General features: G+C 44.4%; 1 protein-coding gene across 2 annotated transcripts in view; it reads left to right on the top strand.

The window, feature by feature from the left end:
• Positions 1 to 24,699, top strand: part of LRP2 (LDL receptor related protein 2) — a 327,257-nt gene that overhangs the window by 103,883 nt on the left and 198,675 nt on the right. For both annotated transcript variants that reach the window (XM_040357827.1, XM_040357826.1), the window contains exons 13-19: positions 78 to 284; positions 384 to 586; positions 4,443 to 4,583; positions 5,979 to 6,182; positions 11,769 to 11,961; positions 14,126 to 14,251; positions 18,129 to 18,259. In XM_040357827.1, coding sequence (XP_040213761.1) covers positions 78 to 284; positions 384 to 586; positions 4,443 to 4,583; positions 5,979 to 6,182; positions 11,769 to 11,961; positions 14,126 to 14,251; positions 18,129 to 18,259 — 1,205 coding nt within the window. The remainder of the gene's footprint in view (positions 1 to 77; positions 285 to 383; positions 587 to 4,442; positions 4,584 to 5,978; positions 6,183 to 11,768; positions 11,962 to 14,125; positions 14,252 to 18,128; positions 18,260 to 24,699) is intronic.

Genomic DNA, 24,699 nt, shown 5'->3' with positions numbered 1-24,699 from the left:
TATTGTAAGGGAGGTGGAAGAAAAAGAAAAGGGGAAAAGGGCAAAAAATAATAAATTTTTTCTTATTTTAAAACCAGGTATCTCTTCTTCTCGGACTGGAATAGCGTTTCTGGGGATCCCAAACTGGAACGGGCATTTATGGATGGCACAAACCGCCATGATTTAGTTAAAACAAAACTGGGATGGCCTGCTGGAATTACCTTGGATATTGTGGCTAAGAGGGTGTACTGGGTTGACAGTCGTTACGATTACATTGAAACTGTGACCTATGATGGACTGCAAAGGTATCATTCTATTCTGAACCATATCATACTTTATTATATACGTTACATTATTTATGTATTATTAATACAACATATCTGTAATGTGCAATTTTGCTTTAGGAAAACAGTTGTACATGGAGGAGACAGTGTCCCACATCCATATGGATTAAGCATTTTTGAGCACTTTGTGTATTTCACTGACTGGACGAAACTTGCCGTGATGAAAGCCAACAAATTCTCAGACAGTTCCACATATCCTGTGTTCAGATCTTCACTGAGGCCATATGGAGTCACGATTTATCATTCTGCGCGGCAGCCATATGGTAAATTAATTTTACTCATTGTGTTTTTTATTCATACTGTATTTGAACAAGTTGAAAACATTTATATAGTTAACATAATTGCGGTTGATATATAATAAGTCCGCAGTAGACTTCAGTACCACATCCACAGGTTTCATGCAGTCAGAGATTTTGTACAGGACAACAGTACTCCTAGGGGTCTCACGTTGATGTTGCTGATCCTTTTTAAATTCAGCAAAATAATTACACCTCCTATTATCCCTACCTAAAAGACTGCACATAGTACTGTTGGGATATTGAAATATGTCTGGGCATAACACTGTTGTTTAGACCCTACACAGCAAAAAAAAAAAAAAAACGAGTCAGCAGTTGAAACAAAGTATTGCTAACTAGGGATGTACATGTAGGACAGGTAATTTACAACATGTGCTCAATACGTTAGTCCCCAGTCATCTGACCTGCTGCCCAGCAAATTATACCGAATGAAAGTAGAACTAAAGGCAATTTTTTCATTTTGTATAGAGAATGGGAGGGTTATCTGGCTCCCACGGACATCACATTTTTTACTGGTGGGATTTGATCAGGATCTTTTGACTTTATAAGGGGGTGAAGGACCAATGTCAACCCTGCTCTTTCCCCTAACTCCTACCCAGGGCCGATCCGCTCTATAGGCTCACTATGCAAGCCGCTTAGGGCCCCGCAAAGCTGCTGAGGGCCCCCCAAATTACTAGAGGCCCCGCCTGGTGAGAAGTAATTTCCGGCCCCTCATCCCACTTCTCAACTCGCTGGCTGCATGGGAGAAGAGGTAAGAAGTCAGCACCCCCCGCTTCTCACTTTAACGTAAGATGTAATTTCCGACATCAGAACACCCCCTCCCCCTGCTTCTCAACTTGAATTGAATCTTTAATGTGACATGTCACTGTCGGAAGCAACACCCCCCCCCTCGCTTCTCGACTTTAATGTGACATGTCATTTTGCGTAGGGCCCCAGGGAGGTCAGGATCGGCACTGCTCCTACCCTACACCTCTTACCTTCCGTCGTGATCCTTCTCTTGCTCTCTCCTACCTCATTACCCACCCTAATGCCACGTACTGACGATCGGAAATTCCGACAACAAAACCACAGATTTTTTTCCAACCGATGTTGGCTCAAACTTGTGTTGCATACACAGGCTCGGACAAATGTTGTCGGAAATACTAAACGCGGTGACGTACAAGATGTACGACAACACTATTAAAGGTAAGTTCAATACCAGTCATGTTAGTAGAAGTTTGGTGAGAGTCGATTTGCGCTTCAGCCTCGTGCTTTTCAGTTCATAACAGCATGACGAATGTGCTATCTCCATTGCAAACACTAGTTTTACCAGACAGAACGCTTCCGTCTCGTACTTGATTTAGAGCATGCATGTAATTTTGTTCGTCGGAATTGTCCACACACGATCGGAATTTACGAGAATGGATTTTGTTGTCGAAAAATTTGACAGCAAATGTCTGATGGAGCCTACACATGGTCAGAATTTCCAACAAAAATCTCCCATCGAACATTTGTTGTCGGAAATTCCGACCATGTGTACGCGGCATTACCCTTTTGTTCTCCATGTATCCTTAGATCTATCATATTTGTGTGTTGATTTAATACTCTATGGCAGTGGTCATCAACCCTCCTCAGGGCGCGCCAACAGGCCAGGTTTGCAAGATAACTGAAATACATCACAGGTGATATCATTTGCTGCTCAGTGATTGCAGTATTCTAGTCTGCATCTCCTCAAGGTAATACATAAAACCTGGCCTGTTAGTGGGCCCTGAGGACAGGGTTGATGACCACTGCTCTATGAGACAAGTTGATTTCCTCAACACTTTTATTGTTTTGGCTTCAATGCTCAATAACTCAAAATGTATTTCAAAGCCTTTATAGTTTTTATATGTTAACAAGTGAAAATCTGTAAAAAGATTGAACAGCAGAGAAAGGAAGGGTTATAATCCCTGACAGTTTTTTTGTTGTTGCTAACTTTGTCCCATTGAGGAGATTTCCCTTCACTTCTGGTCCCATAGCCAAAACAGGAAGTAATGCCCCGTACACTCAAATTCCGACAGAAAAAGTCCAATGTGAGCTTTTGAACGGAATTCCAACCGTGTGTATGCTCCATCACACTTTTGCTGTCAGAATTTCCGCCAACAGAAGATTGAGAGCTGGTTCTCAAATCAAATCGTCTGTAGCAATTCCGACGTGCAAAATTCTGACGCATGTACGGAAACAATTTGACGCATACTCGGAAGCATTACACTTTATTTTCTCGGCTCATCGTAGTGTTGTATGTCACGCGTTCTTGACGGTCGAAAGTTCAGAGAACTTTTGTGTGATCGTGTGTATGCAAGCCAAGCTTGAGCGGAATTTTGTCGGAAAAACCATCCAAGGTTTTTCCGACGGAAAATTCGATCGTGTGTACACGGCATAAGAGTATATCAATCCAAATTAAGGAAATTCATGGTTGTCACCAGGGTCACCAGAACTAGTGGCCCATTGAAACATGTATTTTCTATTCCTGTTCTGGTGACAACTCACAATTCGGGATCTTCTTTTACTTTTGCCCTTGGTGATAGTGGTGAATAGAACAAATAGAGGGTGGATCTCCCTAATAAGGACACAGACAGCAATAAAAAAACAGTAGGTGTTTTAATCCATCTCATCTCTGTCCAAAACAAAATAAAAAAGGTTTGTCCTTAGTTATACTTTAATTCTCTTTTTTTAAGGCTTCAGTTGTATACATTTTCAGATAGATTTGTAAAGTTCTACAGCACTTGTAAAGTTTTCTCCTACTCTAGTCAATGGAAGCTGTGCTTGGGCCTTACACGACAGGTGTGTAGGTCTGGATCTGAAAGTGTACCTGCATGGGGTAACCTCCAGCTAAACTTACTGTTTTATTTATTGCTACAATATATATGCCAAAGCAATGGAACACCTATAGTTTAGCAATGGCCCATAGGATTTTACATAGGTCTTGTGGCTTATAAGTAAATTTACAAGTGTATGCAGATTAGATCTCAGTTTTTATTAGAACGTTAGGTGTTAAGTTTTTAATTAGATCCCCTGTGCAGGGCTGAGCTCTGGAATGGTCTTGTTTTATTTAAAAAGTTTGGGTAAAAAACAATTATTGAAACATAACACTTTAAATATAAAACATAAATTAAACAACATTATTCTTACATGATATAGCAGGCATTTTTCCTTAACCATACAGATGTTGACCCTATAGTTGTAATTTATTTTCTAAATATGAGATTATATGGGTATCAAAAATGGCAGACCATTGTTGACACACTGCTGGTTGCAGTATAGAACGGGGGACCCAAATGTCACTTTGGACACACCAATGCACTGTCTCCCTCCAGTTTTAAACAATGTTGATAGATTCCAGAGACACCTTTCAAAGATGGGCAGCTTAGGATCATGAATTGTTCCTGCCTAAAGTGTAAAATTGTCTGGTACTCTGCCTGCCCCCTCCCCAAACCTCTCAATTCTTGATTTATACCACTTATAACTTTTTGAGCTGTCGGAGCCCCCTTCTTTAAACTACTTCTCAGCTAACCCTGTCATGGAAATCTTCCGTCTTCTGCCCCTGACTCAACCCAGACACTGGGGTCACATTCTTTAAAATGTGTAAAAATGATCTGATGATTTTATGAATTACATTTAACTACAAAATAAAAAATTGCATTCAAACAAAATGCCTTGAGAAACATACAAATATCACATGTACCCTTCAAACTAAGTTGAAAGCTTCAGGACTGGAGTTATTGTTTAGCCTGGAAAATGGTTAAAAAGATGTGTGCATATTTAATTGAATTACTTTTTTCTTCTTTTTTATTTCCCTATGCAGTGAGGAACCCTTGTGGAAACAATAATGGTGGCTGCGAGCAGATCTGTGTTCTCAGTCACAGGACTGACAATGACGGACTGGGATATAGATGTCGCTGTAAGTTAGGGTTTGATCTACACCAAGATGGACGCCGTTGTGTTGGTAAGAATGATTGCTTGTGTATGTAAATGGCTGAATTTAAATGTTTTGAAGATGTATTATATTTTGATCTGAAGATAAACTTTGGTCCCTATGCCACAGCGTCTGGTCTGCTACCTCTGTTACTACACCACTGGATCACATCATAATTGTATTTCTGACCCTATAAAACTACCTTTTATATGTGAATGATGTTTTAGGCTTCTTTTACATGGATGGGCATTTAGGTGTGTTAAAAGGGGAACCCCACATTAGTGCAAAAAAAAAAATGGCAAATAAAAAAAAAAAATATAGCATATACAATTGCAACTCAAGTCATATTGTAATTTATTGTTATTAAAAATCACCTTTACTATGAAATTGTCTGTAAACACAATATAGCAACCTTGAGGTGTTCTTTACAGACCGCCTTCAAAAATGGCCTGCTTGTGTGTAGACTTGTGTGAAGAACTCTACATGATTAAGATACAAAAAAGAACAACAATAAATAAAGAGCAAATAAGTCCAATAAATATTGTAGCAGCGCTTTTGTTCTCGTTGAGGTGAACAAACTTCCTTATGCAATACTCTTCATAAAGGAAAAAATGCAGATAAAATGCAGATAAAATAGGGAGAGGTGCTCAAAACGGAGTAGTTTATTAATAATATCGGTGTAAAAAAATCCTCTTCACAGTCCACCAATCACCAGTACACCACCACGTGAACACATGGAGCCCCTCTCGGGGATGCACTTACCACAAGGATAAGTATAATTTGCCTTCAAATCACAGCAACCTTCCTTCTCTCATTTTTTGAACCTCCTTACACCGTATATAGAGATGGGATCCACTTGGGCTAATGTAAACAACAACAAAGTACACTCCATAGTGTGATACTGTTAAAAACTTTATTGTTTCCCCATGTGCCCCCCTCTCAATATATACATACAATGTAACAAATCAATCCAGCAAAAAAGTGCAAATGCATGAATGCTCGTTTACACGAGAGATGTAAATACCGTTGCCGCCAGACGTCTGTAAGATGACAAACACTTCCGGGTATTGCTTGATGGAGTGCAAACGTCACTTCCTGCTGTAGCGTTGAGACCACGACATTGACGCGTTTCGTCACTTCCGACTTCGTCCGAAAGTGACGACACATGATACAACTCATGTTTTAGGCATTCACTGCAATAAAAATATAATTTTTGGTGAAATACTAACGGTTACCACCCTATGTGAAATCAAGAAAAGAGTTTTGGCTGAACATACACATTAAGAGGTTATTAGCAAAAAATAGTCTTATCTTTAAAAAAAAAATTGTGTTTTTTACACACCTGTGCTTGAGAAACAAAGTCAAACAAAACACAGATATCTACCTTGTACTTCATGTCCTGTGATCAATCGAATTCTCTTCCAGGTGTACAGAAATTTCTACTCTTCTCTTCCCAAATGGCGGTCCGTGGGATTCCATTTAACCTCTCCTCCCAGGAAGATGTCATCATTCCCATCACCGGTGTGCCCTCCTATTTTGTGGGAATAGATTTCGATGCTCAAGACAACAGCATATTTTATTCAGACACTGTGAAAGACATGATCTACAAGCAGAAAGTAGACGGGACAGGTAATGGTGTTGTTTATACAGTTCTCAACACAGTGTTGGTCCTATTAAGCGAAGAAGTGGCAAAAACAACACATTTGATTCACTAAAGAAGTAGAGCATGTTTACAAAAGTGAATTATAAAAATGTGCTTGAAAAAGAGTATCTAATCAAAGGCAAATAAAAAAATATATATTTTTGCACATTATTAGATTTTTGAAGCCAGAAAGGCTTCACCTCATTCACTTATAATATAATTGACAACAGAGACACATACAGCAAAAAAGGGGGTTCTAACCAGGGCCGATCCGCCCTATAGGCTCACTATGCAATCCGCTTAGGGCCCCGCAAAGCTGCAGAGGGCCCCCCAAATTACTAGAGGCCCCGCCTGGTGAGAAGTCATTTTCAGCCCTTACCCTGCTTCTCAACTTGCTGGCTGCATGGGAGAAGAGGTAACAAGTCAGCACCCCCCTTCTCAGTTTAATGTAAGATGTCAGCACCCCCCTTCTCAGTTTAATGTAAGATGTCATTTCCGACAGCAGAACACCCCCGTCGGCAGTGACATGTCATTTTTGGCAGCCACCCCGCTTCTCAACTTTAATGTGACATGTCATTTTGCTTAGGGCCCCAGGGAGGTCAGGATCGGCACTGGTTCTAACCTTCCCCTACTCTACAAAAAAAGTAAACAATTGACTATACATACATTTTAATGTTTTTTTTTAAGAAGAAGTGTGGAGGGATTCAAACCTTTTGTAAGGTATTACTGCTATCGAGGGCTCTGCTAGGGAGGGAAAATTTAGAGACCCGTTCCTGTCATCAGAACAGGATGTGTGAGAAAATCTCTGTAATGGGTAGCACATTGGCTTGGCGGTTTACCTTACAACACTGGGGTCATCTGTTTGAATCCCAGCCAGGACACCCATGTTCTCCCTGTGCTTGGGGTCTACTACTACACTCCAAAGACATGCTTGTGGGTTCATTGTCTCCTGTCTACACTGGCATGAGTGTCTGTGAACTACACTCAAAATACTAACAACAGCTTACAAAACAATCCACAATTCTGCCCCCAGCTACATCACTAACCTAACCTCAAAAAAGCAACCAAATCATTTACGTTCCTCCCAAAACCTTATGCTTTCTAGCTCCCTTGTCACCTCCTCCCATGCTTGTTTCCAGGCTTTCTCAAGAGCCTCTCCCATTCTTTGGAACTCCCTATCCCAATCTGTCCAACTATCTCCTACTCTGTTCACCTTTAGGCGATCCCTGAACCCTTCTCTTCAGAGAAGACTATCCTTCTTCCACCTGACAACTCTACTTTTATTTTCTCCTTCAGCACATCACCCATTGCTATTACCATTTGTATCACTTGACCCTCCCTCTTAGATTGTTAGATTGTAGGCGCTCACGAGCAGGGCCATCGGATTCCCCCTGTATTGAATTGTATGAAGCCCCGTACACACGACCAGTTTCCTCGGCAGAATTCAGCTTCCGACCGAGTTTCTGGCTGAATTCTGCCGAGAAACCCGGCCGTGTGTACAATTTCGCCGAGGAAGCCGACGAGGAGCTCGACGAGGAAATAGAGAACATGTTCTCTATTTCCTCGTTGTTCTATGGGAGCTCTCGGCCCGCCGAGCTCCTCGGCGGCTTCAGGGCTGAACTGGCCGAGGAACTCGATGTGTTTGGCACGTCGAGTTCCTCGGCCGTGTGTACGGGGCCTTAAACTGTGCTGTCTGCCCTCATGTTGTAAAGCACTGCACAAACTGTTGGTGCAAAATAAATTCTGTATAATAATAATAATGTGGATTAGGGAACAAAAAAAAAAGAAAAAGAAATTGGATTTTTAGTGGTGCCAGAATCCCCCCTCTGAGTCATATCTTCAAAATCAACAATTTTATAACAATTTAATCATTGAAATTCTTTGGGGAAAAAAATATTTCCCAATATTCATACATAAAACAGTGTAATAACAGCTCAGCTTGATTCATCATCCTCCCGTGTATTTCTATCATGTTTGAAAAAAGTAACAACAGTACAATGAGTATCATGTATGGATCGAAAAGGGAGAGTGATAGTTGATCCAACGTGTTTCTTAGTTGTAGCTTCGTCAGGGGTTCTGGAAATATTGAGCACAGTGATAACATTTTCTATTGTAAAAATCTTAACTGAGCTGATGGCAATCCCTGCAAGACCTGGTATGGAGTGAAGAATGGCAGTGGATGTAAATTGGGTGCAGTGCCCACGCTCCCAACCAGGAGGGCTCAAGCCTTCTAAGGTCCGGTTGCAGCAAGCCAGAGTCTGATATCCAGCAGCTATACTAAGCCTCAAGGTATGTTAGATGTTACCTACACACATCCAACAGGTGTCCTGGGAGCATGGCGTCCCAGTGCATGCCAAGCAGAGGATGAGAAGAGGAATGTGGGTTAGAGGCTTTAGATTTTAAGCTCACGCAGAGCAGTGAGTGTGCAGTGTGTACATTTTTAACACTATATAACAATCTATAATAATAATAATTGAGTTCCAGATAGCAGTAAAAACCCAACAGTAGTTTTAACCCTCCCTATTTTATAGAAAGCTAAGTACACAATTTTGTCTGGACATATACTGTAATCCAGAAGTGTTATAAATTGATTTTCATTGAAAGTGTTGCTGTTTCCTTGAAGTGACATCGGAGTTATGTTATCTTGGCAGTTTAGATGCAATTTATCAGAGATTTCCCTCAATGGTAACAGGTGTTTAAATCCATAAAATCCATACGAGCTCAGCAGCAGCTCTCTTCCATTTGTTGTTATTTAGGCTTTCACAGCTCAGTTCTTTTTTAGTAGTCATCAGCCAAATGATGCCTTTAACCTGATAAAGCTGTCAATGTCATACAAGGCATTTAAGATAAATGTATCTTTGAAGAGTGTGGAATTCCAGAGGGAGGCTCCCTCAGTACTGGTCAGTGCCAGCTCTATGGGGTACGAGGCTTTGCACAGTGTGCACGGCTCAGACCAGGCAGACACTGCAGCTTGGTAGACTTTGCAGGTTTTGGAGGCTCTGATTAGAAAGGGATGAAAAAGCAAAACATGTTTAACAAGAATCTGGCGTGAAATAACTTCTCAAAAGAAACCGTGAACACTGGCACAAGGCTATTATGCTGTCCTTTAATCAGAGTATTATGACTTACATAGAGGAGTGCAATGTGTCTGGTGTTTTTGTTTTACCCCTTATTAACCACTTCAGTCCCGTAAGGATTTGCCCCCTTCATGACCAGGCCATTTTTTGCGATATGGCACTGCATCGCTTTAACTGACAATTGCGCAGTTGTGCAACTCTGTACCCAAACAAAATTGACGTCCTTTTTTCCCCACAAATAGAGCTTTCTTTTGGTGGTATTTGATTACCTCTGCTGTTTTTATTTTTTGCGCTATAAACTGTAGGAGGGATGGGCTCACTGGGACATGACAGAGATCACTGTTCCCGATCACTGGGAACAGTAGATCTTTGACATGTCCCCTGTCAGAATGGGGATCCACCTTGTTTACACTGGCAGATCCCTGTTCTGCCTCTCTACTAGGCGATCGCGATCGCTGGCGGACATCGAGTCCACTCGACCTGCGGGCATGCTCCCGCATCAGGCAGCAGGAGCGAATGCGAGCTGCCAGCGGCACGCCTCCGCCCGCAACTGCGCCTGCTCAAGCTGACGTACAGGTACGGCGATCTGAGCAGGAGAGCCGACCTGCCGCAGTATATCTGCGTGAGCTGGTCGGTTAATGGTTAAAATGAATGCGGTTGATTTACTAAAACTGTGTCTGTAAAATCTGGTGCAGCTGTGCATGGTAGCCAATCAGCTTCTAAATTCAGCTTGCTCAATTAAGTTTTGATTAAAAAATCTGGAAGCTGATTGGTTTCTATGCAGAGCTGCACCAAATTTTGCACTCTCCAGTTTTAGTAAATCAACCCCATTACATAGTAAATACAGTGTTTTTTACAGAACATTTTTAAATAAATCAACACAACTAATGTTAAATATTTTTTTTTTTTATAAAAATGTTGTTTGCTGTTTTATTCTTATTTGTGTTTATGTACAGTACATGGGGCAGCCATTTTGGCACTTGTTGCTTCTTTACCATAGAAATCTAGTAGTCAGCCTACCCTTTGAAAACAATGCTCTATGACAATATCTTATCTTACAAGTCGTTCAAAAATACAACTCCAGGAATTTGAAAAAAATCTATCCTTGCAGTGGGCCCACTCAGCACTGCAATGGTAAATGCTCATTAAGGCATAAGCAGGGGGTGTGCGAGGGGTGCCTGGGCACACCTTATTCACTCTCCCTCCTCTCCGCACGACTGCTGCAGGCGATGTTTCAGGATGGAGAGTGGGAGAAAGGGCTGGTCAATATGTCATTTACCGGCCCATTCCTCTTCTAAATGTACACTGTGAACAAACTCACTCACTGTGTTCATTCTTAGCGGAAGCATAGTAAACTAGGTTGTGTGGCTGAACAGGAAACCCTTCAGCACAGAGCATTAGGCCTCGTACACACGACAAGTTTCTCGGCAAAAACCAGCAAGAAACTTGCTGGGAGATATTTTTTTGCCAAGGAAACCGGTCGTGTGTATACTTTAGTCGAGGAAACTGTTGAGAAACTCGACAAGCCAAAAAGAGAGCATGTTCTCTATTTCCTTGACGGGAATGGAGAAAATTGGCTTGTCGAGTTTCTCGACGGCTTCACAAGGAACTCGACGAGCAAAACGATGTGTTTCGCCCATCGAGTTTCTCGGTCGTGTGTACGAGGCTTGATTCATTACTCCTTTTTCTTGCACCCCTAGACTTCATGCGCATACCTACCTTGGAATGGACCTGGGGCTGGAGGAATAGCCTGCAAGAGTTTGTGCATTATACCCACGGACCTCTGATCACGTTTATTTATTTATTACAGGTTCTTATATAGTGCCGTCCGTTTATGCAGCACTTTACATATATATATATATATATATACATACAGAGCTTTTTTTCTCAGACAATAGGTGCAGGAACCCAACCACGACCCCGGTCAGATTTCACAAACAGTAGGAGGGTCTTAAAGGGTGCAGAGTTCAGGGGGTTACACACAGAGTGTAAAGCTGTCACTTGTAAACACAAAAACCAGACTTCTGTGTTTACAAGTGATTGTGGTGAGCAGGCACCAAAGGGTCTGAACCAGAGGTGGTGGAAATGAGTTCCCCCAAGTTCCCCCTGAAAAAAAGCCCTATATATATATATATATATATATATATATATATATATATATATATATATATATATATATATATATATATATATATATATATATATATTGTACATTCACATCAGTCCCTGCCCTCAAAGGGCTTACAATCTAAGGTCACTAACTCACATTCATACATACACATACTAGGACCAATTTTGACAGGAGCCAATTAACCTACCAGCATGTCTTTGAAGTGTGGAAGGAAACTGGAGTACTCCATTGCAGTGCTTTGCAGGCTGAAAAAACTAAATGCACTTTTTTTGCTTTTTTAATCTGGGTGATTTTTTTATTATTTTTTTAAGTTGGAATATGCTTTTAAAATATATGCTACAGTACAATTCTGTCATGTGCTTTAGGTAAGGAAATCCTCACAGCCAACAGGGTGGAAGGTGTGGAAGATCTGGCATTTGATTGGATCTCCAGAAACCTTTATTGGACGGACCCAAGATACAGGAGTATCAGTGTCATGAGACTGGCAGACAAATCCAGAAGAGCCATTATCCAGAATTTAAATCAACCTCGCTCAATTGTGGTACATCCAGTGATGGGGTAAACAAATCTCGCCTTCTCTTTATTTTTCTTTCTAGGTCTGTGTTTTCCTAACCTGATTGCACTGATCACAAGCAGAATTAATGAAGGATGTTTGCTGTTTATTTTTCGAGATCTTGCATGTTTCACGTCCAGCTGTCTGTGTCTCAGTTGCTGAGAAGATGAGAAGACTGTAAAGTAATACTTTGCTCAGCGGGAATATGCTGAAAAGTTCTCCTTAAAACTTCAGTCTTCTAACAACATTTTCTTTTACTGATAGGAAGCCAGGAGAGTCAGGCTCGCCGACACATTTTTCACTTTAAAGTGCTACTGTCTCCATCTGAGATATAATGTTCTACTTTATACTTTAGATGCAGCTGGTGGTGTCTTATGTCCTGATGAAATGTTATCCTTTCTGGTTTATCTCTTATATCCACACTTACTGTATGACTGGAGAACATTAGCCTGTACAAATCATGGTAAAATGGGAAAATATTTGGAAACATATTTCTGGAATTTTTTTAATCTATCAAACTGAAATATCAAAATCGAAAAAAAAAAATATTTTTTCTCGGCAATTAAAACCTATCACTGGGATTTCAATAACAGAAAAAATATAGGCACACAGGACCCCTCAAGGTAAAATAAATGGATAAGAAATTGCTAGAAAAATGTGTAAAGTCCAAGATTCAGGAGAATCGTGATGGGGTGGTTAAAACAAGTTTAATCCATGAAGTCCAAGGTTCAGGAGAACCGGAATGAAAGGGTTAAAATTCAATATAGTCCATACACCAGGGATAGATTTTCTCAGGAGCAGAAGCAGACTCTAAACTTGTGAAACGGTTGGAGAACGGTCTAGAAGTTAGTGGGTGGAAGCTAGGAGGGGTTGCCTTGAATATTTAGGCCTCGTACACACGACCGAGTTTCTCGGCAAAAACCAGCAAGAAACTTGCTGTTTTTTTTATTTGCCGAGGAAACCGGTTGTGTGTACACTTTTCGACAAGGAAACTGTTGAGGATCTCGTCGAGCCAAAAAGAATGCATGTCTTCTTTTTCCTCGACGGCAATGGAGAAATTTGACTCGCTGAGATCCTCGACAGCCTAACAAGGAACTCGATAAGCAAAACGATGTGTTTCGCCCGTCGAGTTTCTCGGTCGTGTGTACGAGGCCTCAGCCAATCTCCAGGAAGTGGCCCTTGCTGAGAGGCTGAGCCAGCTGTCGGTCCAGGCTTCTGGGTGGATCGTATGGTCGTGTTCTTTCCCCAACCTGGGGCTGGCTCTGTGATAAACGGGTCACAGCAGAGCAGAACGGACTGTATGTAAGAAGTAGGCTTTGGCTGTACTTCTCCTTTTATTCTCATTCTAGTTAACCCAAAAAAGAAACTATCACCTGAACTATCGGGGCCAATCCAATTAGTTTTGGTCCCATTCTTTGCTCTGGTGCCAAAAGTGCACCACCTATAAACCCTTCTTTTTGTTTTTACCGGTCATACAAGTACAGTGAGGTGGATATACAGTTTGATATTGTTCCTTTACCTTTGTATCTCAAAGAATCTCAGAATTAGGAATGCATTAAAGCGAAGTTCCGGCCACAATTTCACTTTTTAAATATAAATACCCCTGTAATACACAAGCTTAATGTATTCTAGTAAAGTTAGTCTGTAAACTAAGGTCCGTTTTGTTAGGTTGTTACAGTATTTAGACACTTTATAAAATAGAAATTGACTGGGGCCATCTTAAGTGTGGGCATCATGAAGCCAGACTGTATGACTTCCTGGATTTCAGCCTTGCAGATCTTGCACATGCTCAGTGCTGCACAAGCAGTGTAATGGACAGTACAGGTGCTGAAACCTGATCTGAAACCTAAGTCACATGATTCTTCAAGACTGGGGAGTGCACAGCCTCCTGGAAAGTTACACCCACTACATTCCCAGGAGTCTGTGCGGTGTAGGTTAGGAAGCTTAAGCACCTAGGTGCAGGAAGTGGGAAGATTAACTATTCTGCCTAGCAACAACACTTTGAAGGCATCTAAACAATTATTTTTCTTAAAGGACTAATGACATTTTATTAAAACTACTGAATGTAATGTTATATTTATGGGTGGAACTCCACTTTAAGAACATGTAATATGCAGTTTTATAGAGTAAGTATGCTATTATATTTCATGCTTTATTCTGTTTGCTTAGGTTTCTGTATTGGACTGATTGGTACCGACCAGCAAAAATCATGAGGTCTTGGTGTGATGGATCTCACGCATCACCAATAGTGAACTCATCTCTTGGATGGCCTAATGGTTTAGCTATGGACTGGGGGTAATTCACTGATAACTGTTAATTGCCAAAGGAATATACAGATGTTTTATCATGCATAGTTGGTTTGTAAACAGTACAGCAAGCTCTGTTATATCCACAATTATTGATTACAGGGTTATTTTATTCTAATGTTTTGTGAAGCATGTCAAAGTAAACCTATCCTGGCAATGATGTATTAAGGCTGACTCAAGAGATGGAAGCCACCATATGGATACTTCATTCCCCAGGTTCAGAGTTATCTATTGACAACTATTTCTATGGTGCATTTGAAGGAACTTGTTTACTGTTCTGCTTCAGCTACTTGTTAATTGTGACAACCAGTGACAGATTACTAAGAAAAACAAGGGTTTTCAGGGAAAAATGTGCTCTTCTTTCACAGGGAGAGGAGTAAATACTTCACTGGGGAACAGTACAAGTATCAATCTAGACTTAATATAGTACAGTATGCCTTAAAGCAACGCCCTGCATTCTCGAAATTAGTACAAAATATTTCTGTATTAAATGTAATTACTTTTAAATCTGAATCTCTTCCTTTTATCCTGTATTTTATAAATAAATGTACATTGAGGCATATTTATAAAGTGGTGAATATAACATTCACCAAAAATTCACTGGTGGGGAATCATTCCTGTGTATTATAACACATTGAATGTCACATTCACTGCTTAATATGTTATAAACAGTGGGGTGGATTCAGTAAGCAATTGCGTCTGCGTATCCATAGTTACGCAGCGCAATTGCTTAGTTGCGCCGACGTAACGACTTTTCTGTATTCAGAAAGCTCGTAACGCCGACTGCAGCCTAAGATATGACTGGCATAAGGCTCTTATGCCGTCGTATCGTAGGCTGCATTCTTACGATGGCCGCTAGGTGGCGTTCCCGTAGTGGTCAGCGTAGAGTATGCAAATTGCATACTAACGCCGATTCACAACCGTACGCGCGCCCTGCGTACGCAGTTTACGTCGTTTGCGTTCGTCGGGTTCCGCGTAAGGCTGCTCCTGCTATCAGCAGGGGCAGCCAATGCTAAGTATACCTGTCGTTCCCGCATCGCGATGTTTGAAAATTACGTTGTTTGCGTAAGTGAATCGTGAATGGCGCTGGACGCCATTTACGTTCACGTTAAAGCAAATGACGTCCTTGCAACGTCATTTGCCGCAATGCACGTTGGGAAAGTTTCCCGACGGAGCATGCGCACTACGTTCGGCGCGGTAACGCACCTAATTTAAATGATCCATGCCCCCTACGGGATCATTTAAATTACGCGCGCTTACGCCGGCCATTTTTACGGAGCGCCTACGCAAATTACGGAGCTACTGCTTCGTGAATGAAGCGTAGCTCAGGTAATTTACGGAGGCGCAGCGTTAAAACGGTACGCTGCGCCTCCGTAAGAGGGCGCAAGTCGTACCTGAATCCACCCCAGTGGCGTCTCCAGCTTTCATATTTAGGAGTGGCACAGGGACAAAAGTAGGGGGGCAACTATAAAACGCAATTTATATATGTGTGTATATATGTATATATATATATATGTGTATATATATATATATATATATATATATATATATCAAGAATAGAATATAGAATGCACTTCAGAGGTCTTGTTATAAAGAGAGATGTTAGCCGAATATTGCAGCTGAAGGCAGCCACTTTGATTCAAAGAGTGTAATTGTTCTTTCAATGTTGGGCTAACATATATACTCATCAATGGCACCTATCAGTGCCACCTATCATTGCTCATCAATGCCACCTGCCAGTGCAGCTTATCCATGCTGCCTATCAGTGCCCATCAATTCTGCCTATCAGTCCTCAATGCCCATCAATGCTGCCTATGAGTGCTCATCAAAGCTGCCTATCAGTGCCACCTGTCAGTGCTCATCAATGCAGCCTACCGGTGCCCACCAGTTCAGCATATCATTGCCCATCAATTCTGAATATCAGTGCCCATCAGTGCCACCTATCAGTGCTCATCAATCCCACTTATCAGTGCCCATTAGTGCCTCCTATCCTATCCTCCTGCTAATCAATGCTGCCTATCAGTGCCGCCTATCAGTGCCACCTATCAGTGCTCATCAATGCCACCTATCAGCGCCACCAATCATTGCTCATCAATGCCGCTTACCAGTGCAGCTGATCAGTGCTGCCTATCAGTGCCGCCTATCAGTGCTCAATTCCCATCAATGCTACCTATCAATGCCTCCTCATCAGTGCAGCCTATCAGTGCTCAATTCCCATCAGTGCCACCTATTAGTGCCCATTAGTGCCTCCTATCAGTGCTCAACAAACAGAACCTGAGCTGCAGGTTGTGTGATCTTAAAGTGATTGTAAATGATCATTTTGTAAAACAACCATTACATCCCCTTGTTTCCTTTTTTCTTATAAATGATCACATTCCCTCTGTTCTCAGTTGCATAAGAGCTGGGGGGAGGAGAAGCAGCAGCACACTGAGCTTCCCAGTGAATGCCTGTGCAGCATGAGCGTGTCAGGACAAGTCTGATCATTGGAGGAGAGCACACTGAGTTCCCAGCCTAGCTAGAGAACTGACCACAGTGTGTGCTGCTTAGTGTGGTCAGTTTTTAATAGGAAAGCAGAGGGACTGGCAGGAACACAAGGGATTTCACACAAAGGAAGCAATACAAAGAGAAGGGTACTTTTCTCATACAAGTACCTATAGGAACAGCAATCACATATTAGGAATATGAAGTGTTGGGGTAACAGTCTAGTCAATATTCCAATTGCACACGTTGCTGGAAAAAGGGCTCATAGAAGAAAAGTCGGTGCTGAAACGATCACCAGCTGGGTGCTGGAACCATCAAGCAAACAAACATATTCGCCAGCACACCATGGATTGTAGATTACGTCCAAAAAATTTATGCAAAACAAACATCACAATAGTGTAACGTTTCGAGGTCACCCATGACCTCTTCGTCAGGTGAGTGATGAAGAGGTCCTGTGTGACCTCGAAACGTTACACTATTGTGATGTTTGTTTTGCATTACATTTTTGGACGTAATCTATGATCCATGGTGTGCTGGCGAATATGTTCGTTTGTGTTGGGGGCAGGGGTGTATTTAGGTTTTGTGCTGCCCTAGGCCTGACTAAACTCGTGCACCCCTAATTTAAATATGACCCACCCCTTCCTGTCAAGGCCACACCCCTTGCGGTTTAGGACCCACCCTGAAATTTTCAAGTGGGGACACTAGTTCTGATGGCCTGGGGGGGGGGTGCAATGGATTCCCTTAATTTGCATAGATTTCCTCTTACTTCCTGTTTGGCTATGGGACAGGAAGTGAAGGAAAATCTCTGCAATGGGGCAGGGATGGTAAAAAATTAGAAGCGACACCCCCCACAGTTACAGAATGCCAACCGCCCACATACTGGAAGCAGTGCGGTCGATTTATGGGGGCGCTAAACAGTGTAGTGCAAGCCGGCGGGGACACTGTCTGTGCTGCCCCCCTGCAAAGTGCTGCCCTAGGCCTGGGCCTTGTTGGCCTAGGCCAGGATACAGCATTGGTTGGGGGTAACAAACACTTTAAGCTTCCAATCCAGCTATGCACTTCAGGCAGGCTCCATTCCATCCCTTTAAACCCATACAGACTGAAAAACCGGACACGATATCTGTAGTTTGCAATTTCAGTTTACTTGATAATCAAAATGTCCAAAAAGTCAATGTAAGTTTATTAACAGTTTCGAGCGTTCCTCACCCTTTACCACTATGGTAGCTTGATAAAGGGCGGGGATCACTTGAAACTGTTGCAAAGCCTACATAGAATTGTTGGACATCATCAGTACAATATTTCAAATAATCTCAATAGTGATTCCCAACCCAGTAAACTATATTGTTTTTTTTTTTAAATAAGATTTTGTTTTTCTTTTGTTATAGTTCGTTGCGGATATTCTGGGTGGATGCTTTCTTTGATAAAGTTGAACACAGCAACTATGATGGTTCAGACAGGCAAACTCTCAGTCGAATTACACAAATGACTCAGCCATTTGGACTTACAATTTATGGAGGTAAGACGACTAACCTCATTAATGGTCTTTAGTTGTAGACAGTAAATTACTCCTACATTTTTAGCAAATCCTTCACTCTGTCTTTCCAGCCTGCTTATGTTTATAAATGATGCTACTTGCCATGGATCATCTGTCAAGACAGTGAAGTCACTGGCCAAGAAAGACGCTGGGGTGGATTTACTGAAGTCAAATATACTATGCACTTTGCAAAGTGCAGTTGCTCCAGAGCTTAGTAAATGAGGCAAAGCTTCACTTTGCAAAGAGTACCCTTTCAAGTGCAGGGGAACTAAAAAAAAACGAACTAAAAAAATGCAGTTTTGCTTGCACATGATTGGATGATGGAAGTCAGCAGAGCTTCTGCTCATTTATTAAGCTCTGGAGCAACTGCACTTGCACTTACCTGTACACATTGGGGTAGATTCACGTAGATCGGCGTTTCTTTGTGCGGGCGTAACGTATCCTATTTACGTTACGCCTCCGCAACTTTTACAGGCAAGTGCCGTATTCTTAAAAGAAAGTTGCGGCTGCGTAGCGTAAATAGGCCGGCGTAAGCCCGCCTAATTCAAATAGTGAAGAGGTGGACGTGTGTTATGTAAATTAGGCTTGACCCGACGTGATTTACGTTTTTCCCGAACGGCGCATGCGCCGTCCGTGGAATTTCCCAGTGTGCATTGCTCCAAAGTACGCCGCAAGGACGTCATTGGTTTCGACGTGAACGTAAATGACGTCCAGCCCCATTCACGGACGAATTACGTAAACGACGTAAAAAATTCAAAATTCGACGTGGGATTGACGGCTATACTTAACATTGGTACGCTGCACTTACGCCACCATATAGCAGGGGTAACTATACGCCGGGAAAAGCCTAACGTAAACGACGTAAATATACTTCAAGTATGCCTATAATATCAATGGTCTCATGCACTGATCAAAAATAAACATTAACAGCGCTTAGTTATAAGCCTAACGTGCTTAAACTATAAATAAATGTGTCACCACATCCTGCTAATCTAAAGATTATAGGTAATAAATAAAACCATAAAACTTCAAACAGTCCTTGATGACTTTAAAACCCAATAAAGCCTCAGAATCAATCACAAAAAGTCCTTGATAAAATTAAAATCAAATCAAAGCTCCTCAGACAATGATATATGTCTGGTAAAATAGATGCACAGTCTCACAGTGATCTTCTAAATGTCCTATAGCCAAAAGGAGAACTTTAAGATACACTTCTGTAATGACTGTAATGATGCAGGCATTTGACACGTGGGGATCCCCCCAAAAAACCTCACTCACCAGACCGATGTCATCAAAGGGCATGTAACGCTGTCTCTCTGTCTGTAATGGATCACAGTGCAGCTAGATCTCTCCTGGTCCTTCTATTATCGTCTGGTGGGCTTTGTTAATGCTCAAATGGATGCATTCATATGAAAAAAACAAGAGGGAGACTCCACATAGTGTAACACAGTTTAATGTTAAAAACGTAAAGCTCTCTTCAATGTTATGCTTACAGCTAGTCAATTCAAATATGGCGCTGTCTCAATCTGTGGCTTGCAGACTCTCACTTGGTGTAGCTGCCTGGGGATTCCTCCTCCCGACGCCGTGAGTCCCGGGATTCCATGACTCAGGTAGCCTGGATACCCATAATAACCCATTAGGACCCCAAACCATAACCCCCCCCCCTTTCTTACACTAAATTAGAAGAAAACTGAGGCAACACCTGAGATGGAGAAAATTGACCATAGCAGCCATAATTTTATTAACCATTTGTAACATAAATACCTTTTATTAACTTTACATTATTTTTTCAAATATAAAACAGCTTTTACAACAGCCATATAAAAATGGCAACCATATACAGACATGTGGTCAAAAGAGGTAACACACACATAACATTTTTCCAATATCCTGCGGGACGTAATCAAAAAACCAACCGCCAGCCTTAAAGGCATACCAACACCCCCTATCCCGCAGTACACAAATTTCCGTGTTCCAGCGGACACCATTCCGGTGGAATACGGAGAGGGTCCATAACCGCTGGACCCCCACACTTCCTTCATACTGTTCCTTTTTTGACCTCCTGGAGACCACCTGACACCGCCACAGCCTGAGAGGTTAACCCCTTAGCCTCGAGGGCCACCCCACACCCGCAGGGCCCTACGGATTCCATCTTCTAACCCCAAGGCCCACAAATCGATCCCAATATCAGAAAGGTGGACGCCGTCCCCCCTATGAAACAGTCCCACATCCCTCTCCAACTCAGTGTGCCGAATTACTAACCCCCCATTACGTGCCACGAACCTCCCCACCACCTGATTGACCTTTATGCGAGCCTTGTTCAGCCTATCCACTGATCTAGCAGTACGCCAGGCCGTCCTCACTACCATATCCGACCAGACCACTATCAAACCTGGGAAGGACATTCTCAGGGACATAAAGTCCGCCTTGACTGCCATTATAAGCTCCGCCATCGGCCGGACACCCAAGTCGTTACCCCCCACGTGCAGGACCAGCACATCTGGGGGGCGATCGAGCCGGGCGTAATGGCTGACCTCAGGAACCACCCTACTCCATTCCATCCCCCTAAAACCCAACCAGCGTACGCATGCCTCCCGCCTGGAAATGCCCAATTGCCTGCCATCCGGTCGGGCGTCTGCTCTCCTGGCACCCCAGAACACGTAAGAGTGCCCTACAATCCATACGAGGCACGGGAAGCTGCAATCTGAAAATAAAAACTATTTCATGTAGCACATAACACCAACAAAACCTCCACCTTCTCCACTTTACAAACACCAGCCACGACACATCCCTTTGTCCGTTTCCCATTGTCCCCCTCCTCTCATTTAATCAGCCAGCAAATGCGGACGCACATAAGATCGGAATCTCCTAGATTCCCACCTACCTATCTTCTTAACGGCCGCCTCATCCAACCCGCACCGTGCAGCCTCAGTGGCCGCCCCAATGCGGAAGGAGTGCGAAGCATACCGTCGTCCGTCATACCCCGCAGCACACAAACATTTTCTGAACACTGTCACAAATTGGAATCTTGACAAAAACGTCCCGTCCCTGTGCGCAAAAAATGCCCCCAACCCTACCGGGCGTACCCCTAAAAATTCCTCGACCGCTCTCACCGGACACACCTCGGAACCCGGCAATGCATAGAGCACCACCCGTGTTCCCCTCCCTGCCTGGTCCGTCTTGGACCGGCGCAGCATGATCACAACGCTTCTTTCCTCCACTCGAACATCCTGAAAACCGAACCCCCCAGCCACTGACTTAGATGGGCTAACTAATTCTCCCAACCTAAAAGCCCCAAAAAATGCGACCGCAAAAACCGCCCTAAAAAGTATCCCCTCGTATCCTGACGCGCACACCTCCCCCAGTTTGCCGCAGATCGCTTGAAGCACTGCGAATGACACCGGCCTACGCGAATCCCTCCTTACCTTTCCCTTCCTATATCCCTTCACCGCTTGTTTTACCCAAAAAGTTTTAGTAAAATCCTGCAACCCCTGCAACTTGAAGAGAAATGCCAAACCCGCCAGCTTGCGCTCAATGGCGGAAACCGACCCCCCATCCTCCATGTGCCTGGACACAAAATACAACACCAACCATCCCCCTTCCCTACCCCCATCTCCTACGTCACCTCCCACCTGTCGCAAGAACTCGAACCACTCCCCCCAGACTCTAGAGTACGCCGTCCACGTCGCCCCACTCACCGACCGTTGGATCCAACGCGCGGCAAGTCCAAAGCAGTGTCCCACAGCCACGCCGGGCACGGCACCCCGGTCCGCTCTGCCGTAGGAGCCAACTCCCTGAACCTGCCCCACTGAAAACGAGACAGAGAGTCAGCCAGCGTGTTGTCCACCCCCGGTATGTGCACCGCATATAGAAAAACATTACACTGCAGGCACCGCAACACCAAATGTCTCAGCAACCGGACCACCGGCAAGGATGAAGCGGAGATCCGGTTGATGACCTGCACTACCCCCATATTGTCGCAATTCAGTCTTACCTTCCGATTTTTCCACTCTTCCCCCCACAGTTCCATTGCCAGAACCACTGGAAACAATTCCAGCAGCACTAGGTTCTTGAGTAAACCCGCCGCCCTCCATGAATCTGGCCAAGGTTCCGCACTCCAACGACCCCGAAAAAAGGCCCCATACCCCGTTGACCCAGCCGCATCCGTGACCAGGTCCAAATCGAAATTACTGACCGGCCCCTCCATCCACACCGACCGCCCATTAAACGTCTCCAAAAAAGTGTGCCACACCCTAAGATCCTCTTTCAGTTCCTTGGTCAATCTTATAAAGTGTCTCGGCGATTTTGCTCCCGCGGTGGCCGCCGACAGCCGTCGGCAAAACACCCTACCCATGGGGATGATCCTACATGCAAAATTGAACTTCCCCAGCAATGATTGCAATTCCCTCAACGTGACCTTGCTGCGTCCCAGGAAGTCCCTGATCACCTGCCTGAGGTTCTCCACTTTGTCCGGCGGCAGACGGCACTCCATTGCCTGGGAATCGATCACGATCCCCAGAAAACTGAGCTCCGTCGTAGGGCCTTCCGTCTTGTCCGCCGCCAAGGGGACCCCAAATCTTCCCGCAATGTGCTGCAATGTCGCCAATAGAATCGCACACACTCTGGAGGAAGGGGGTCCCACGCACAAGAAGTCATCCAAATAGTGGACAACCGAGTCCACCCTTGCCACGTCCCGGACCACCCACTCCAAGAAAGAGCTGAACGTTTCGAAAAACGCACATGAAATGGAGCAACCCATGGGCAGACATCGATCCACATAAAACTCCTCCTGCCACCGACAGCCCAACAGGCGAAAACTGTCTGGGTGTACCGGTAGCAATCGGAATGCAGCCTCGATGTCCGATTTTGCCATGAGTGCCCCCTTTCCATACCTCCGCACCCAGCTCACCGCCGCATCAAACGACGTGTATGACACCGTACATGCTTCCGGATCAATGGCATCATTCACCGACCCCCCTTTCGGAAAAGAGAGGTGGTGAATGAGGCGGAATTTGTTGGGTTCCTTCTTGGGCACCACCCCCAACGGAGAAACCACCAAATCCCTCATCGGTTGTTCCCGAAATGGCCCCCCCATCCGCCCCAGCGCCACCTCTTTTCCCAATTTTTCCGTAACTATCTCCGGGTGTTCCAAAGCGGATCGCAAATTCCCCGCTAGCGGTGGCACCGCCGTCAAATTACACGGAATGCGAAACCCCTCCGTAAAACCCGCAGTCAGTAAACGAGCCGCTGCGACGTCCGGGTACCTATCTAGAAAAGGACGCATCCTTTCCACCTTCACCGGCGTCACCCCCCTTTCCCGCAGAGTCTCCCCCCCGCTTGCCCCGCTTGAAGCATTTGGATAGGGGGTGGGTACCTCCGCAACCCGAGCATTCGTGTTTGAAACGACAGGACCCTCCAAACTTGCAGGATCCTTCGTTAAACTGCCAACAGACTCCCCACTTTTTTCCGGCCGACGGTCCCGAGGCTGCGGCCCCCCCGGCCCCCCCCTGAAAAAACTGGCCCGACGCCCGCGGCGCAGACATAAGCCGCATCCACAAGGTAATATCCTTATGGTCCCACCTAATTGACGGCCGTACCGCCATACGCTGCCGGAATTGCTCGTCGTAACGCAGCCACCCCGTACCCCCGTACACGCGGTGCGCCTCCCCGATCGCATCCATGTAGCAAAACAATGCCGCACAGTGTTCCGGCTTCTTGTCGCCAATGACACTGGCCAGTATTGCATAAGCCTGCAACCAATTTCCAAAGGTGCGAGGGATGAGGCGGTAACGCCTCTTCTCCTCGTCCTCTTTCTTAGAGTCATCGGGCTTCACCCTGTCTAAATTAAATTTTTCCAGAGGAAGCAAAGAAAAAATTTCAACGTACTCACCCTTAACGATTTTTTCTCTCACCTCTGGCTTCAAATGCGAACCTAGGGGACCCTCAAAACAGACATATACCTCACATTTTGCCGCATCTGCAATCCTCACAATATCTGCCCTGGCCGCCGCTGACTTATCTTTTGTTGTGTCCCCCGCTACACTGCCTGCCGGAACAGCCGCTGGCACGCTGACGAGGGGGTCGACCGCCACCGCCGCTGGAGCAGCCGCTGCCCCCCCATTGTCCCCACTCCCCCCCACCCATGGTGCGACCTGCGGCGGCACCGCAGGACCCCCAGCAAAGCGCTGCAACAGGTCCCGCAGACCCCCCAGCAGGTCCTGCATCTGGTCCGGGACCCCCGAAGCGGCGGGAACCGCCCCCGCAGCCACAGGCGCCACCGGTCCCCGTGCAACCGCACCAGCAGCCCCCGGGTTAACCCCTCCCACCCCCAATAAGGTACACAAAGCATTAGCGAAATCAAGAGTAGGTAAGGAGGTAGTCTTACCTGGCTGCCTGGGAACCGCACCATCAGCCGCCGCCGC

The sequence above is a fragment of the Rana temporaria genome, chromosome 6 (assembly GCF_905171775.1).
Source record: "Rana temporaria chromosome 6, aRanTem1.1, whole genome shotgun sequence".
Classification (NCBI taxonomy): domain Eukaryota; kingdom Metazoa; phylum Chordata; class Amphibia; order Anura; family Ranidae; genus Rana; species Rana temporaria.
This window is presented reverse-complemented; position numbering and strand designations above follow the sequence as displayed.